Source organism: Callospermophilus lateralis, chromosome 10 (genome assembly GCF_048772815.1).
Source record: "Callospermophilus lateralis isolate mCalLat2 chromosome 10, mCalLat2.hap1, whole genome shotgun sequence".
Classification (NCBI taxonomy): domain Eukaryota; kingdom Metazoa; phylum Chordata; class Mammalia; order Rodentia; family Sciuridae; genus Callospermophilus; species Callospermophilus lateralis.
Window position 1 is genome coordinate 78,297,663 of NC_135314.1, and position 19,086 is coordinate 78,316,748.

Genomic DNA, 19,086 nt, shown 5'->3' on the forward strand with positions numbered 1-19,086 from the left:
ACATGACATTTCAGTACATAATATTTGAATATTATAATATATTTGGCTATTTATTTTATTTAGCTAATGAGTATGTATTATCAGTTTACCGACTCTGGTGAAAGAAACATATCTACAATAGAAAAACAGATATACCTTCAATTTTTCAGGGTGGGAGAAATTTGACCTCAAGTTGGCTCTTCCATCTTTCCTCTGTGAAGTGGCTAAGTTCCAAGTCATTGGTGGTAAAGAGGGGCTTCAGAAGATACTCTTTTCCTTGAGTCTGATGCCCCTACAGTGTTGTGAAACTGGTCATTTGTTGGTCTTGGGCCTCACTTATGGATCCATAAAAATTATTACCAAGATTACCCTGATGATGGAGTCCCTTGATTTTTGGACCATAACTGAGAACTGAAGAAAATTTTGATGCACACCTGTAATCCCAGTGGCTCCGGAGGCTGAGGCAGGAGGATCTCAAGTTCAAACCAAGCCTCAGTTATTTGGTTTACTTAAACTGCAACTATATTATCTTCCTGCTAAATCTAGAAATATCTTTAACAAATTAAACCAGCAGCTTAGTTCAACTTTGTTTTTAAACTAAATTTCATAATCTGTATATGATTGTATTAAATCATCTTTAACATTTGTAAAAATATAGGACCAGCTACTGTTTCCTGAATAGCAGAATAGGAAAGAGAAACAGGAATTTAATTCCATTAATTTATTAATATTTATTTTATCCACCTACATATATTAGCATAAATAAAAAATAGAAAAAAAACTAAAGATGCAGGAAAGAGAAACAGAATCTCAAGTTCAGACCAAGCCTCAGTTATTTGGTTTACTTAAATTGCAACTATATTATCTTCCTGGTGCTAAGCAACTCAGAGAGACCCTGTCTTTAATTAAAAAAAATACAAAATAGGGCTGGGGATGTGGTTCAGTGGTTCAGTGCCCCTGAGTTCAATTCGTGGTAACACCACCATTCAAAAAAAAAAAAAAAAAAAAAAAATTTAAAACATAGAAGAACAAATATGTACCTGGTTCATGTTGATAAACTTCTGTGCAATACTCAGTTTAAAATCATTCTGTTGCTTTGATGCCACACAATCCCCAAGGCTGTCCATGACCTCACTACTGAAGATGATGTTCCCTAAGCTTCAGTCTTATTCATACTATTTTTTAATCATTTTTTGACACATTATATCTTCAATATTTAATATTTTAAGAAATCAACTGAAATTTATATTTAAAAAACCTTACCACAATAAAAAATAAATATAACTTGTCATAAAAAGAAAGCAGCCAAAAACATTTATTTATATATATATATATATATATATATATATATATATATATTAATCTAAATAACATCTTTATATTCTAGACGCATAATATCGTCCAGGACATATTCTTTTTTGTCTAAATGTAAACAATCAAGCCAGAAAGATCTGCTTCCATGTGGTTGTGGGGCAGTGGGAAAAAGGGGTTAACATTTCAGAAGTAGAATCCCTCTGCTGTTGTTTTATACAGTACTTACTTTTGGAGGAGGATGGTAAAATAGTGAAAACACAGGACTCAAAGCAGACCTTAGCTACATAGGTCACAATCATTGCGTAGCTGCGACCCAAGAGAGGCCGCCTTCCCTCCTAGACATTCACCCATTCTTTGGTTGTGGGACCTCCGCTGGGCACACCGCCTCGCCTACCGAGAGGAACTACATCCCCCACAATGGGCCGCGCGGCGCCCGGCGTGCCCTCCGCCGCCTTAGGCAGCTTTGCCTCAGTCCTTCCTACAAATCCCACAAGTCCCCTCGGCTCGGGGCTGCGGCCCGGCCCGGGGTGGAGGCGAAGGCGGAGGCGCGGGAGTTATGGTGGGGGCGGGCTCTGTAGGGAAGTGCGTCAGAGGAGGCGCGGGGAGAGTAGGGTGCTGTGGTCTCCGTTGAAGGGTGAAGCTGGCGGAGCAAGAGGATGGGCGGTGAGTGAGCGGGGCCGGCGTCGCCCGCGGGGGTCGCGTCGCCGTTCGGCGTTCCCGGCGGTTTGAAGAGGGGCTCCTTTCCGGTGCGGCGCTGGGGATGGGCGGGTTCTGTTAGGCGCACCGTGGCGGGGGATTTCCCAGGGTCGTGCGGTGTATGGGGGGGGGGGGGCGCTGGTCGGGTACCTGGGGCCCCAGGCTGGGGGCGCTCTGAGCTGCCCCGCCCCGCCCCAGTCTGCGCTTGCCTGGGCCTCCTTTCCCTACCGGGTGCGGCCCGCGGGGCGACCGCGTCGGGCGGACAAAGAATCACAGCTCCTTGTACCGGGACCCTTTAAGGTCATTTGAGAGCACCAGAATGAAAGAGGATTTTAAAAAAATCAAAATACACATCCAAGTTTTGAGATATTGTTATATACCGCAATTGCGCTGATCTTACTGAGTCACCTCCCAGCTTCCAAACTCAACAACGCCAGTTTGCGAGCCTGTTTTTGTCCACCTTTGTAAGGTGTTTGGTGCGGTCTTGGTATATACTTGACAGTATTTGACTCAGCGTGATCAGTCCGCCTTGAGTCATTTTCCGCGGCCATTTACTACTGCCGTAGAGCCCTGTCCACGCCTAGGGAGTGTTCGAATTTTGCCCAGTTCAGAGTTTTCTTTCTTGCTGGGAAGGGATCTTTTGGTTTTTATGGATCCACGTTGTACTTCAGGATTTAGGGAAATACCAAGGTTGCAGTTGAGATTCAGAATAAGGACTGGGGAAACTAGATAGGAGCGGAGTATTTGGCAGTGTAAAGAAGCTTGGCTTAACTTTAATGTTGGGGGGATTGCTATTTAGCATTATTATATGTTATTGTTCTCTTTGCTATTGCATACACCTAGAACAACCTTTCCCTCTGGGTTAACATCTTCAACTCTGATTTCCAAGTGGTTCCTGATTAGGAGGCTTCGCTTTTCAGAGGAAACTGGGAGGGGCCAGTTTTCAGTGCTTCCTTTCCTTCTCTCTTTTCCCACACTCAAACTCAGGACACTTAAAGCTAGTGTAAAAATCAGCCTGATATTTAAAATGTGTGCACGGTACACTGCTGACCATGGGCATGTCTATTGTTTGTATCTGTAATGTGTATGTCCATTTCAGTGTTGTCTGTTTTAGTATGCAGGTGATAGACTAGAGAACAAGACTTCTGTCTCCGTAGCATCCTGGGTATGTGAGCATTAAATAAGTATTTTTATGAGAATGAGTTTTGTTTTAAAGTTATGAATGTTTACTTTTTAAAATTTTTCAATTCCTTATGATTATACATTACTTTTTAAGAAACAAGGGATGGGGAATAGGGTAAAGGGTGATTTCAAGATAATTTCTTTCAAAATAATCTTTCTTATTTGTTCTTGAAGTCTAATTTTTCTTCTTTCTTCAACTTTTAAACAGAGCAGTCTGAATGCCAGAATGGATAACCGTTTTGCTACAGCGTTTGTAATTGCTTGTGTGCTTAGCCTCATTTCCACCATCTACATGGCAGCCTCAATTGGCACAGACTTTTGGTATGAATATCGAAGTCCAGTTCAAGAAAATTCAAGTGATTTGAATAAAAGCCTCTGGGAAGACTTCATTAATGATGAGGCAGATGAAAAGACTTATAATGATGCGCTTTTCCGATATAGTGGCACAGTAGGATTATGGAGACGGTGTATCACTGTACCCAAAAACACACATTGGTATGCTCCACCAGAAAGGACAGGTATTCTTCTATTTCAGTTTCTCTCTCCTTTTCCTACACAGTCACAGACAAAATCTCCCAATGATTTCCTAATTGTATATTGGAAAGAAATAAATCTTATGTATTGCTTCTCTTCCCACCACCTTCTTTTCCCAATTTCTATTCATTTTCATATTACTCATTAATAATTGGTTAGATGAGTAACTTTGTATTTTTGGAAAGCCACTTTAAATTGTTTTATTTGCTAACTCATTAAAATATTTTTAATCTCACATGTTATCAGAAAATAGTTGGAAAAGTAGATTGGAAGGCTTTAAATATTTGGTAATTGGTAAGAGGACTAGTATCTAAAATCAGTTCAATGTTTATTGATTTCCTTTTGGCTTAGCTATGTTAAAGTGAATATCCTTCATCTGTCCTATACTTAGAGAACAAAATTTGACCAGCTCTACCTTTAAATCTGTATATATTTGAGACTATTTTAAAACAATATTATTATACAAGTTATAGGTTAAAAAGTTTGAATTATAGAGGCTGGGGTTGTGTCTTAGTGGTAGAGCTTATATGAGACACTGGGTTTGATTCTCAGCATATAAATAAGTGAATATAAATACATGAATAAAACAAAGGTCCATCAATATCTAAAAATATTAAAAAGAAAGTTTGTATTAGAGAAAAAAAACTTAAGTTGATTCTCAGTTTTATTTTGCAAGCATTCTTAACATTTAAAAGATTTTAATTTCTAGTGAAATTAGAAGACTTAGAGCTCTTTGTAAGGAACAACTCCCCCCCCCCCCCCCATTTATGGTAACTTCTGTTTAGTGAGGAAGCAGTGTATTTAAATCATAGCAGAACAAATTTGAGTTATATATCAGAAGAATGATAGTATGTCATGAAAAAAGGGAAATACTATGTAAAAAAATTGGTTAAAATTCACTGTACTCATGAGGACACAGGAACACTTGATATTGGAATTCTACCAGTTCTTTTGTTATTCAACAAATATTGATTGAATGCCTCTGTTCCAGGGCCTCAGTTTGGAGGACCAAGTATTCCAAAAAAGGGATGACAAGCAATAATCAGAATCACAAAGTACAGCACTATAAACAGAATAAATAATTACATAGTATGTTGAAAGATGACATGGCTGTGGAAAAATAGAGCAAAATAAAGGGGATTTTTGTAAATATGAGGGGAGGAGAATATTGGAGAATATTAGTGAATGTAGATTCTGATTTTCAAAAGGATGGCACAAGCTTCATTAAGAAAAGAAGATGTTGGTAAAGACTAGAAGAAAGAATTAGCCACAAAGGGTAATCAGAATTTGTTGAGGGAATCATTTAGGTTGAAGGGAACAACCACTGTAGAGGGCCTGCTGCAGGAGCATACTTGAGATGTTCAAAGACCAGCAAGGAGTCCACTGGCTGGATGAGTTATGGGCAAAGTTGGTTATGCTGTCAGAGACAGATTGTTGGGTATGGTGTAAATTGTTTAGGATTCCAGGAATATTGAGGACTTTAGTTTTTTAGTACAATAGGGTGCCTTTTGAGGGGGCTTTGAGTAGTGGAGAGACATGATCTGGTCACTCTGGCTGATATGGTAAGAACAGATAGGCAGCAGGGAGGGTGAAAGCTAGGGGATTGGTTAGGAGGTTGTTGCATTTATTCAGGTGTGCAATGATTGTGAATCAGACCAGTGAGGTGACATTAGATCCTGAATTTGATTTGAAGGAAGATCCTCTAGGATTTTCTGTTGGCGTATATATGAGCAAGAATGATTAAAAGTTTCCTGTCTGAGGAACTGGAAGGATAGATAGAATTTTCATCCCCTGAAATGTTAACCATTTTGGGGAGAAGATCAAACTTATTTATTTCGGTCTTTGTCCTCTCTCCCTTCTTCCTCATCTTTACATACTATTCTGCTATTCATTTCACTTCTTTTCTCTGAATCTCAGTCTCTCTCATATCATATTTGTGTGTGTGTATGTGTGTGTGTGTGTGCGCGCGCGCGTATGTATATTTATGATGGAAGAATGAGGAAGATTATACATATGTGTGTGTATGTGTGGGTATATGTGTATATATATATATATATATATATATATATATATACATATATATACATACATACATATTTATGATGGAAGAATGAGGAAGATTATATATGTGTGTGTGTGTATATATATATATACATATACATATACATATATATATTTAATATTTAATCTTCCTCATGCTTCTATCTTCAGCCTATCACTGAGAACCAGGGGCATCCATTGGCCATCAAAGGGACTGGTGTGTTACTCATGGCTCAAAAAATAGCTTACTCCTTGGGAACATCTTTTCTACATCACTTTATACTTCAGAGGATATTTAATGAAAGAGATTATTGTGAAATGTTTATAATGAAAACAACAAGGAATCATTGTTCTTGTTCCAGAGTCATTTGATGTGGTGACAAAATGCATGAGTTTCACATTAAATGAGCAGTTCATGGAGAAATTTGTTGATCCTGGAAACCACAATAGTGGAATTGATCTACTTCGGACCTGTGAGTACTTTGATCTCAGCAGGACAATTGGGGAGGAAAAGAAATAATTTTATTTGTGTTTGGTTGAAATGTATTTCTGGAATATGATGTGTCAGTAGATAGTATGAACTTGGAATAAATTCTCTAACTCTATTCCAATGATGTTCTCTTTTGTTGATAATATATTTTAGAAGGTAGAAATATACTTAACAAATTTCAAATGATTAGAAGTTCAGGGAGGTAGCTAATGAGTTATATTGGATGATGAAATCTGGATATTCCCAGGATGTTATAGGCCCATTTTATTAAGAGGAAATTTATCAGGGGTTAAATAATAAATTGAATTAAACACTTATACTACCTATGTTCAAAAGTCATGTGAAAAAAAAGTTAAGTGTAAGCTCTAAATTGATCACTGAGTATCAGGTCTGTCAAAAGTGTTTATTCAATCTTAAGGTGGTGGGGTGGTGGTAACAAAAGTATAGATGTTAAAAAAAAAAAAAAGTGTTCATTGTGAACTTTCTATTCCTTGATGGCCAGGCTGCCCATGAAGTACTGTCTTTAGATTTGAATTTCAGTTTTTAGAATATTAGAGACTTACTAGTGCTTTCCCCTAAGAATGACCATTTTTATGAGAGGAAACTGAATAAACTCCAGGTATTCAATTTTGTAAGGAGAATGCATAGGCAGTAGTTTATTATCAGAGTTTAAAGAGAGGTTAGTTAGGAAAAACTCCTGTATGAAGTTTGAAATAATTAAAACTAGTACCAGAAAGTAGAACTTGACTAATATTGATATTAATACATTTACTAATAATTAAAATTATCTGAAAATGGAATGAGATGCTTTGTGAGACCTATCACTTTTTTTTAATGTTGATAAGAAAATTTGTTGTGATTAAAACTGCATTGAGTGCCTGGTGTATTCCAGATCTACTCTATGTATTTTCTTTTCATGTGTTATGTATTTTCTTCCAATAGCTTTGAAGACAGGTCATTTATAATTTCCATTCCTTTACTTGTTATTCCTGCCTTAAATCTTATAAGGAGGCTGGGCCTGGTGGTATATGCCTGTAATTCCAGCTATTGGCTGAGACAGGAGGATTGCAAATTTGAAGCCAGCCTGAATAACTTAGTGAGACCTGTCTCAAAATAAAAAATAAAAACAAGGGCTGAGAATGTAGCTCAATGTTAGAACACCCCTGAATTTAATCTCTGATATAGGGGGAAAAATCTTGTAAGGACTTTAATATCAGCTCTGTAGTTTTAGACTATTTTTTTTTTCCTGCAAATCCTGACTTTCCTGCTTCCTGTCTCACTTTTGAGAGTTATTTATTCTAAAGTTATTTCTTCAATTATAAAATAGAAATAGTAATAGTATCTTATCTAAAGAGTTTTGGGGAGGATTAATTCACAAATCATGTGTAGAACAAACATTACATGGCATATAAACAGTTTGTTTTAGCAAAGAGGTCTCAATATTAAAATACTTCTTCCTCACTTTTGGAGAAAGGATCTAATTAGAATGTAACAGAAATTACCATTATGGGAAAATGGTCTGAAATCATGGTAACATTTCTATTCTTTCTCTCCTTTTTAAAACCAGATCTTTGGCGGTGTCAGTTCCTTTTACCTTTTGTTAGTTTAGGTTTGATGTGCTTTGGGGCTTTGATTGGACTTTGTGCTTGTATATGCCGAAGCTTGTATCCCACAATTGCCACAGGCATTCTCCATCTCCTTGCAGGTGGGTCTTATTATTATATTTAACCTTTAGCTTCTTCTGTCTCCTTAAAGACCAAAAAGTTATAATTCATAAACATTCACATATTAATGCACTGTCATGTTGCCTAAAAACTCTTTGCTGTGCTCTTACCCAGCTATGTTTTGTTTTCTAAATTTCTTCCCCCAAGGTTTGTGTACACTGGGAACAGTAAGTTGTTTCGTTGCTGGAATTAAACTACTCCACCAGAAACTAGAGCCGCCTGAGAATGTGTCTGGTGAATTTGGATGGTCATTCTGCCTGGCTTGCGTTTCTGCTCCTTTACAGTTCATGGCTTCTGCTCTGTTCATCTGGGCTGCTCATACCAACCGGAAAGAGTACACCTTAATGAAGGCATATCGCGTGGCATGAACAGGCCTGCTTTACATTTGCCGTTTTAATATTTTTGATATCTATGTTTTCCCTTGCATCCCTCCCAAATGTTTTATTTTTTATTTTTTTGTGGATATACCATTTTATCCTGAAAATCCATTTTATTTAAATATACACTCATGACTAAATATACAATAAATGCCACTAAAATTTATGTGGTTTACTCAGTGATTCCATTTCTCAAACTAATTTAGGTTCAAAATCTAGTCAGAAAGAAAGAGACTTGACACAAATTTGTGACAGAAAATCTGCAATAGGAAATTGACACAGAGCAAGTTCTGCTTATGTCTATTAAGACTTTTCACCAAACGTACAGTAACTATCTGTTGAACCAGAAATAAATTTCTTTGGTAAACCTCTTATTGTCAGAACTTTGCTGTTGTAGATAGCCAGTCAGCCAGGCATATTATTGCTGTTTTAAAAAAATTAAGAGTTTCATAAAATTGGAAAATTATCTAAGATCCTTTTCTGTAAACTTTGGCACATAGCTTCATCTGAGGTGAAATATGGCAGCTGTCTATATTTACACCAGGTCTGTCTACAAGAAAAGAAGTGAGAAATACAGTGTTTACTTGAAATTAAACTTTATAATTGCAAAAGTTCCAATTCAGTGAGATAAACGGGTTAATTTTACTTTATTGTATTACTGTTTTTAAAATCTCCTTTATAGGATTTTCAGTATCACCAAACCATTTTTAATTTTTTTCTTTCTTTCTTCCACACCAGGCTTATTAAAAGAGTGCTTTCTTTTTAACATTGTTAGGATCACAGAGTAAGAAATTTCCCAACTGCTTTCTGTTTATTCCAGCTAAGTACCATAAAGAAGGTTCTACTCTAAAGAACCTACAGAGCTGGGAATACTACCACAAGATTTAAAACTGTGGCTGTCAGTTTAAACTCCAACTATGGTCTCTATTTCTTGTGGTGAAATGACGTGCCTTTCCTTGCCTAATCCCTGGTGTATATCATCATTATTTAATGTCTTCTAATTCAGTCATTTTTTTATAAATATGTCTATAAACATTGAACTTTTAAAAAATCTTATTTATTTATTCCATTACTGTAGCATTTGACAGATTTAAAAAAAAATTGTACCTTAGTAATTTCTTACCATATCCTAAGTCTGTCTTTTTTAAAAAATAAAAATGAGAAGAGACTCAAAAGAATTGTGTATCGAGTGAATTGATTTAAATCTCAGTACACTGGAATGGTTCTCTGTGAAAAATGCATTATTACTCTTTAGACTTGTCTTTATGTATTATGTTTGGTTATCTGTTTCAGAAAATGTGGCAGCCTCCTCCATTAGAAAATAAGTCAATCTTTGTTCAGAATCTTTGTTTTCAAACTAGTTTTGTAAACTCTACACATCATTTAATGTGACTAGTTTCCTATAAAGTTATTTATTAGTGGATGTTTGTATTCTATATTAAATAACTTCTGACAATAAGGTCAGCATTGCTCAGTAGCAAATTGCTGTGAAATGGCTGGTTACTCAGGTTTCTGCCTATTCTTAATAGTTGACGTTTCATTGCTCTCCAGCATCTGTGGAGTGGATACGAGAAAAGCTAAGTGAACAAACCAAACCCTTGGGAATGGGATTTAAAAATTATTGGCAGCATGACATTTTTGTATTAGGAAGTTATTTTAAACAGTATTTCTGTCTCTTTACCCCCAGAGTTATCTGTGCCTATCCACCTAAATCAGTCTTTAATGTGCACTGTGGAAATGAAGTGAGAATTGGACTGTTAGTTACAGCCTCAGTGGTAATAGTTTTGAATTTGGAAAGATAGCACCATAATCTCTGTTGCTGAATATGTGTTGTAATTAGGATTTTTAGCACATTGCAGAGTAGCTGAGGCTGTGCTGTCTTGCAAAAACTTTCATTTCTCTGTAATACATAGGACCATATTATTTCATTTAATGTGAAAAAAGTTTTTCTAATAATGTTGAACCATATGAAGTTGCTGATATCCAACCATTTATACCTTTTTTTTTTGGACTGGGGATTTAACTTAGGAGTGTTTTTCCACTGAGTTTCATCCTCAGCCCCTTTTAATTAATTTATTTTTTATTAATTTATTTTCTTTTTGAGATAGGTTCTCATCAGGTTGCTTAGGGCCTTGCTAAGTTGCTGAGGCTGGCTTTGAATTTGTGATCTTCCTGCCTCAGGCTCCCAAGTCATTGGGATTACAGGCATGTGCCACCATGTCCTGCTGATATCCAACCATTTTGATCAATCTAATAGATAAAATCAATGGCAAAGTAAATTCTGTTAATGTTCTCCATTTAGTCTTAGAAAAAAACCAAACACTTTTTAAGAGACAAGTTTTGTGGCAACTTAAGAAATGTTTTAAAGCATTAGTTTGATGGTTCCTGGTTGATTAAATGATATGGATAAATGTCTTCTAAATGCTTTTTTAGTAAAATGTACTTCAAAATTTGTTAGCCGTAAAACACCCAAAATTGATATAATAAAAAAGACTAATTCTAGAAGAGTTCATTTGTTCAGTTAATACTTAAGTCACTGACTATATCATAATACACTAGAGTCTTAAAAATCTAATAGTATTGTGTTAAAACTTGTTCTAAGTATTAGGGGCTGTTGTATATACATGTTGTAGGAGGGAGGATAGAAATTAAGAAACGACTTAACAGGTGTATTCTTTTAATCATTTGCTCACATGATTGAGAAGAATGAGTTTAAAAATCAATTTAGAGTTTGACTTTTTTCATTCCAGAAACATCACCAAATTGCAGCCCATCACTGTTAAAACTTGCAAAGCTAGTTTTGTTCACTTGACTATAAAATACTCAATAAGAGGACTTTTCAACATTTAATACTCAGGTAAGCTTTTACCTAAACTGAAAACTTGTTGAATTAACCAAATTTGGCCAACTACATTTCTGAAGTTTCCCAGTAAATGGGTAAAAGCTCTGAAGGTGCCAGTTATTTCACAGATGAGATGCAGGTCTTACCTGGCACAGATGGGTGGAGTACTTTGTCCTGTCAGGACTCTTCTCATAAGGGAATGATAACTCCAACCTTGAAAAGAAAAAAGTAAACCAAGGGAACACATCTATGTGTAGGAGTTCTTTTCTCTATTGTTCATTATGTGTTTTGATGTCATTTCAATCAGATACATTTTCCCATAGGGTCAGATTACAGATAAATGCAGTGTCCTGCAAATTCATAATGTAGAAATCATAAAATGCAAGAAAAACAACAAAAATGATTACCCCTATTGTTTAGAAGAAGTGTAAATCTTTGATAATGCCAGATATTCTGTTAGCAAAATCCATACATTATTTTACATATAAGTATTAACACATCATCAGGAAATTTGTATATATAAGATCCAATTTATATTACTTTCTATTTTTGCAGAGGCTTAAAAATGTTAAATAAGAAAGAGAGTTTGTTTGCAGTGCTAGGGTTCAAACCCAGGGCCCTGTGCAGGCTAGGCAGGCACTCTGCCACCCAGCTATATCCCCAGCCCTTCTGTCTTTGTCTTTTAAAATAGCTGAATAACTGAGTAATGCATCATGTTTTATCTTCTACTGACTCAGTGCTGGTGTTTCAGGGTGTGAGCTTTACCTCACCTGTCCTGCAACTTTTTATCCCTCCCAGTCTACCAGCATTTTGTTCTAATTTGTCTTAGCTTGACATCATTTGTTTATACATATCTGTGATTCTCTTACCCCCATAATCATGGTGTCTTCCTACAAAACTCTTAGCCTTATATTCATATACTGTGTTGTTCAGTTTTCTTACTCCTGTCTCAAAATACCAAAAGTGCCTGTTCAAAACTAAAAGCTGTTCTATAAAATTATGCTTCTTATTAATAACTGCTTGAGAAGTATAATAATCTCTGTTTATTATTCCCTACCTCACATTTTTCAAATCTCTTTATAAAAGTTCTTGGAAACTTAATTCTTCCTCAACTTCCAAGGGAAGAATTTCTACCCTACTTAAGGAAATCTTAGAATGAATTCTTCCAGTATCTCCAACCCTTGCTTGCGCCTTATAAAATAGGGAATATATTGTTACCTGATTGGAGAGATTGCTGAGATCAGGGCATCCACTGGAGCACAGTGTATAGTGGTTAAATATTAATATACCTGTCTTACAGAGTTATGGTGATGAAGATTGCTTACCATAAAGTAGTCAATCAAAAACGCTAGGTATGACTGATTACATTATAAGGTGATAGGGTTACCAAGGGTATTAAATGGTCCTCTTCAGCCTAGACTGCATATTAGAATTTCCTGGACAACTTTAAAAATTAGTCATGTGTCATAGAATTTGATTTAGTTGGCTTGGGTGATGGTTAGGTTTTCTGCAATTTTTTCAGCCTTTTCAAATGATTCCAGGGGGCAACTGTGTTTGAAGGGTACATTTCAAAGCACTAGGATTTTCTCTCTCTGGGCAGATTGTTAGAAAGACAGTGGAGTAAATAGACCTGGCATCGTGCCTGCCTAGGGAGCAAATGTATCTGGCATAGTGCCTGCCTTCTAGCAGCTACTTTTGTCTTGTGCTTTCTAGCACTTTTTACTGATATTGACTGGCCCTTTGAGACAGATCCTGATTCATTATACCACTGCTGCCTGGAAATGTATATTATGGTTTGGTTGTGAGTTGTCCTCTAGAGCTCAAGTGTGAGACAATGCAAGAAGATTCGGAGAAGAAGTGATTGGGTTATCCTGACCCAGTAATTGTCTGGAGTCAGGACCTTTCCATTGTCCTGTTAGAATATCCTTCCAAAGTACCTTGGGCTTATGTACATTTTTTGGACACGTATGCCTTTCCGCAGCACTAAGCCCTGATGAATCCAAATTTAAAAAGTTGAGAGTAAAAAGGGTTATTTTAAGTTTATCTTTGGGGAATATATACCCCTTCCCAATTCCTTCTTTTTGCTTTAATAAGTACATTTTAATAGTTTGATGAACTCTTTCAACTATGCCTTGTCCCTATGGATTGTATGGGATTCCTGTTACATGAGTAATGCCAAATGATGAGCAAAATTGTTTAAAAGAGGTAGAAGTATAACCAGGGGCATTATCTGTTTTTAACTGTTTTGGAACACCCACAGTGGCAAAATTTTGTAAGCAACGAGCTATAATATCTTTATAGTTTTTTTCTCCGGCATGAAGGGAGCCCATCAAAAATCCAGAAGAAGTATCAACTGTAACATGCAAATATTTTAATTTTCCAAATTCTGGCAAGTGTGTGACGTCCATCTGCCAAATATGGTTAGGTATCAGTCCTCTAGGATTGACTCCAAGATTAACCTGTGGTAAAAAGGTCACACAATTTTGACATTGTTTTATTATTTGTCTAGCTTGTTCCTTAGTTATTTTAAAACGCTTTTGTAAAGTATTAGCATCGACATGGAACTTTTTATGAAAATTTGTAGCTTTTTCTAGTGTAGAGAAAATATGTATGTCATGTGTAGTTTTATCTGCTAAATCATTGCCCAAACTAAGGGCTCCAGGCTATCCTGTATGTGCCCTGATATGTCCTATAAAGAATGGATCTTTTCTATCCTAGATTAGACTTTGTATAGTGGAAAGCAAAGAGAAAACAGTAGAGGAAGGGGAAATCCTACCAGCATCTTCAAGGGATATTATAGCATTAACTATATACTGACTATCGGAAAATAAATTAAATACAGAATCTTTAAACATCACAAAAGCTTGTAATACTGCATTAAGCTCTACCTTTTGAGCTGATTGTTTGGGTACTAAAAATGTAAAAGTTTGATCAGGTGTAACTATTGCTGCTGTACCATTATTTGACCCATCAGTGAATATATTTGGAGCATTCATGATAGGTGTTTTTCTTGTCATTTTTGGAAAAATTACAGGATGCAATGACCAAAAAGACAATAAAGGATTAGATGGTAAGTGGTTATCAAATGAAACATTAGATTTGCACATGATTATTGCCCAAGTATTTAACTCATTAGCTCACTCATCAATTTGATTCATAGTATATGGAGTAATAATTTTATTGGGAGAAATTCCAAACACTCCCTTTGCTGCTTTTATTCCTTTGAGTATTAATTGTCCTACAGCCTCAGGATACCTAGTAAGAATAGTGTTAGGAGAATAAGATAAATGTATCCATAATAATGGACCTTCTTGCCAAAATACTCCTGTAGGAATATTTTTTGTTGGTAGTACAATAAATAATAAAGGCAAACATATCAATTCTATCCAAATGCATATTTTCCATATATGTTTCAATGATTTTTAATGCCTTTCTTGCTTCAGGCGTTAACATTCTGGGTGAATTTGGATCTGATGGACCTTTTAGGATATCAAATAAAGGTCCCAACTCTCCTGTTGGTATACCTAGATAAGGCCTTATCCAATTTATGTCTCCTAATAACTTTTGAAAGTCGTTAAGTGATTTGAATTGATCTACTCGTATTTGAATTTTTGGTGGACGGACCATGGTTGAGGATAATAGAACTCCTAAATAATTAATTGGAAAATTTAATTGTACTTTATCTATTGCTATCTCTAGATTATAATTTTTTAATAAGTTTGTAAGTGTGGCGTAACATTCTAGCAATGTGTTTTTATCTTTGTGTGCTAATAATACATTATCCATATAGTGAAATATTTGTAGTTCAGGATTTTGATTTCTAAGTGGCTGGATTACTTTGTTAACGTAAATTTGACACATAGTTGGGCTGTTAGCCATCCCTTGAAGGGAGTACTTTCCATTCATATCTCTGATCAGGATCCTTCCAATCTAATACCATTGCATTTCTATGGGGATTAGTCGCCACTCCTAGGCCTCGAAATGTTTGAGTGGCTTGTTGTAATGGCCAATGTTTTGGCCATTCTTGACGAGAGATGATGCTAAGGTCTGCACCTGTATCCAGTAGCCCATTAAATTCATGTCCTTGAATATTTAGTTTTAGCATGGGGCGAGAATCTAAATTTAAAGAAAGCATAGCCCAATCTACACCTATGGAGCCTAATCCCTTGGAACTTCTTTCTACAGTACGACTGGAAAATTTATCATGATGATATTAAGTGGTAACTAAAGGCAGGTGGGGTGTGGCTGAAGGAGGAGGGGCATTGAGGGCATGGCTTTGGGGTATGTACTTGTATCTGGCCAAGTGGCTTTCTGATCATCATGTGAGCTGCTTGCATCTGCCATACTCTTCTTGCCATGATGTTTAGCCTCACCTTGAGCCCTGAGGCATGGAGTCTGGTGTCTGGATTGAGACCTCTGAAACTCTGAGCCCCCAAATAATCTGTTCCTCTACAGTTCTGGTCTGGTCCTTTAGTCACAGCAGAAAAAGCTTAATAAAACATCTATGAAGTTGGCCTAATGCAGACCTGTTATGGTTTGACTCAGGAATGAATTCCCAAATGCTTACATCTTGAAAGCATGTTCTTAAAGCAACAAGGTTCAGAGGTAAGGCGTTTAGGTAATGATTGAATCATGAAGGCTCTAACCTCATTAGTGAATTAATCCATCTGTAGTTGAATGGACTACTGGGAGGTGGAACCCAGTTGGAGGAAGTAAGTCATTGGGGTGTGCCATGGAGGGTTTATCTTGTCTCCAGCTCCTTCTGCTCAGGTTCCTGCTATGAGCTGAGCAGCTTTCCTTTGTCCACTCTTCTGCCATGATTGATATTTCTGCCTTGGAGTCAACTGACCATGGACTGGATCTTCTATAAAACCATTGGCCAAAATAAATATTTTCCTCTAGGTTGTTCTTTTCAGGTATTTTGATTACAGCAATGAAAAGTTGATTAACACAAGACCCAATGCACTCTAGTGACTGGTTCTAAAGTTTGCATTTGATTGAAGGTAATAATGTTCATTTTGGGTTTGCATGTAGCAAACCAAGGAAAGCATAACCATGGAAAAGAGGTGTATACTTTCAGGGCTTGTAGTTTGGGGTGCTTCATTAGGCCTCCATAAAGAAAGTGGATATTTTGATTGCTGTCTGCTTGTTATTTCATTCTCTTGGTTATAACCAGGAAGAAAAGAGGAATGAGTGATTGACATTAACCTCTAAGTCAGAAATTCTTGAATATGAATGGCAGTATCTATCAAATGAAGGTCAAATGTCTTCTGTTTCAATAAGGTATCATGAAGATTAAATAAAGCATATAGGCAAAGTTTTAGAACAGATCCTGAAACACAAGAGCTCAATAAATGATAGCTATTATTATCTGGAGGTCAACACACTACATAGGAGGAGGGTGTCTTTTGCCTAACCTGTGGGTCAGGTCTGAGCTATTGGAGCTTATCTTGTGGCTCTGCTCTTCAGTGGTGTTGGGGAGAGTCTTTGGCTTCCAGTTAAGGTTACTAAAAACAGCCTCTTTACTCATGTTAGCCATTCATGCATCTTGAGGTGAAGGAATGTTTGCTTTTAAAGCTTACTTTATTATTTTTTCCCTGTTTCTCCAAGATGAGTGCACTAGTGTAAGACTTCAGGTCTTTCAATGATTGTGCTAACCACTTCAATCTGTCATATTCTGATTTGTGTTGCTATAACAGTGTTTGATATTGATGATTTATAAAGAATGGAAGTTTATTTCTTAAGTTTTGGAAGCTGTAAAGTTCAAGACCAAGGAGTCAGCAGATTCACTCTCTGGTGAGGGTTTGATTTCTTTTTCCAAAATGACGCCTTCAATGCTGCATCCACCAAAGGGGAAGTGTGCTGTTCCTTTTATGGCATAAAAACAGAAGAGCTGGAGAGATCAAAGGAAAGCAAAGAGTGCGAGACCAGCCATTTTTATAAGGGCATAAATCCCATCCATGAGGATGGAGCTCTTTTGGCCTAGCCATCTCTTAAAGTCTCCACCTTTTAACATTTTCACAGTAGCAATTAAATTTCAGCATGAGTTTGGGAGGGGACAAACATTCAAACTATAAACTGAACTATTATGTTTTTAGAGTTCTGTTCTTTGGAGAGAAGTAATAGGTGAATAATTAGAGCATTTGGATATATAATTCATATGTATATGAAAATATAAGATATATAGGCTCTAGATTACAATTTTCAATCTATTTTAATGTACTTGTGTCCATTTCATCAAGATATTTACAGAATTGGAAGCTTGGTACTTAATGTACTATGAGACCCATGAGAGCAGAAATCTTAATCTGATTTATAATGCACAATGATTAACACATGCTTGGTATTTTAAAAAAAATGCTCAATAAACACTTATTGAATAATGTATGAAAATAATATTTAGATTATGTAATTGACCTTTTTTCCCTCTATGAACTAATTCTTTAAGTCTGATAAACTATAATACTAATTTTTCACATGTAAGTACATATATGTATATATTATTGTATACATAGATATGTATGTACATTTATTTACCTATAGATTGCTATGTGAATATATATCTATATATATAGACACATAATTATTAATTTTGAGCTTCATTGCTTCCTCCCATCAGTCCTCAAACAAGTGAAAATTATTTTCTCAGGAAAGTAAAACATTATTTCAAAAATCAATGTTTATTAAGTAGCGGCTACATATTTAAACAGGAAGTTAGTTACACAGAAGAAGAAGTTGAGAGAAGAAGGAAGTATTGTAGAGAATGAAGTTCCATTTAGTTTACTCTTGTGTATTTAATATACTACAAATATCCTATATCATTTTCTTCCTTTTTAAAGAGCCTGCATTACATACATTCCTAAATGGTAGGAGTTGTGCCTATGCAATTCTTTTTACTGTGTAGCCCCATATAATTTCTCATATTAAGAGTGACTATAATCACTACATATTTTCTTGGCAATCACAGAGGAATCTAACATGCTTTGTAGGGAGGGATAAAGACAAGACAATTGAGAGCAGTAACACAAAAGGATAAGACTCAGCTTGCGGAGGAAATCATGCCAAAGATGTACTGTCTCTGGTAGAATCTCATAGCTGACCTCTCTGCAAGAATTCTTGTCATGATAAATTTCATGATGAATTTGTATTTTGAGACGATGTAAAACTAAGAGAGTGCTCATGTCATGGGGTTTTGAAGAGTTACACTCCTAGTTCAGTCAACATAAACTTAGAAGAAAATGTGTTTCAGGACCCTTCTCCCACCTACTTCTAGGACTGCCTCTTCCTGTGGACTCCTCAGGATGTCTGGTCTTCCAGGAATCTCAAATTTGGGATATTATCTGAAACTTAAGGGTTTCCTTAATATGTGCCTCATTCCTTTGGGTTGTTTCTGTTGAAGACCTAGCAATATAGATAAGCTCATTTGGGCTACTGAAATAGCAAGTGACACCATCCAGGTAAGTTATGTAGGTAATAGTTGGAACTTCAAGACCTTAGTCCAATTTTTTGCTTCTCTTTCTGCCTGCCTGCCTTTCTTCCCTTTCTTCCTCCCTCCCATTTCCTTTCTTTATCTCTCTTTCTTTCTTTAAGTTTTGAGCACCTCAGCTGTTGCCATGCATTATAATAGACCCTAAGAATATAGATTGCACATCTGCCCTAATATAAGTAATATGGAACATAGGCTGCTACTAGAAATAAAACAAAAATGCTCATAAATATTTTTCCAAACATGAAGGTATATAATACATTTTCTTTCTGAATTCATGAACAACACCCCTAATCATTCAGTTTTGCTCTTACTTGCTTGTTGGGCAAGATGAAGATAAAAATCTCTTGACCATATTGGTCTCCATTTAATATCCTTATCACACATAGCATGTACTTGCTACATTGGCTAGAATAGTTTGG

At 36.2% G+C, this 19,086-nt stretch overlaps 1 protein-coding gene across 3 annotated transcripts; it reads left to right on the forward strand.

Annotated features, from left to right (window-relative positions):
- Positions 1 to 1,819: 1,819 nt before the first annotated feature.
- Cldnd1 (claudin domain containing 1) lies at positions 1,820 to 9,609 on the forward strand. Of its 3 annotated transcripts, XM_076867427.2 has the most exons (6): positions 1,820 to 1,956; positions 3,104 to 3,154; positions 3,380 to 3,689; positions 6,108 to 6,218; positions 7,803 to 7,940; positions 8,107 to 9,603. In XM_076867427.2, the coding sequence occupies exons 3-6, from the start codon at positions 3,398 to 3,400 to the stop codon at positions 8,325 to 8,327; spliced, it is 762 nt and encodes a 253-aa protein (XP_076723542.1). In that variant the 5' UTR covers positions 1,820 to 1,956; positions 3,104 to 3,154; positions 3,380 to 3,397; the 3' UTR covers positions 8,328 to 9,603. The 3 variants fall into 3 exon arrangements, with proteins under 3 accessions (XP_076723542.1, XP_076723540.1, XP_076723541.1); XM_076867425.2 differs by lacking the exon at positions 3,104 to 3,154 and having other exon boundaries at positions 1,874 to 1,956; positions 8,107 to 9,601; XM_076867426.2 differs by lacking the exons at positions 3,104 to 3,154; positions 3,380 to 3,689 and having other exon boundaries at positions 1,892 to 1,956; positions 8,107 to 9,609.
- The last annotated feature ends 9,477 nt before the right edge of the window (positions 9,610 to 19,086 follow it).

Bases quoted from the DNA above. Each gene is read 5' to 3' on its own strand.
- Cldnd1 (XM_076867427.2), top strand. From the start codon at position 3,398: ATGGATAACCGTTTTGCTACAGCGTTTGTAATTGCTTGTGTGCTTAGC. The intron at 3,690-6,107 runs GTATTCTTCTAT...TTCTTGTTCCAG, and splicing joins TGCTCCACCAGAAAGGACAG to AGTCATTTGATGTGGTGACA. The intron at 6,219-7,802 runs GTGAGTACTTTG...TTTTAAAACCAG, and splicing joins AATTGATCTACTTCGGACCT to ATCTTTGGCGGTGTCAGTTC.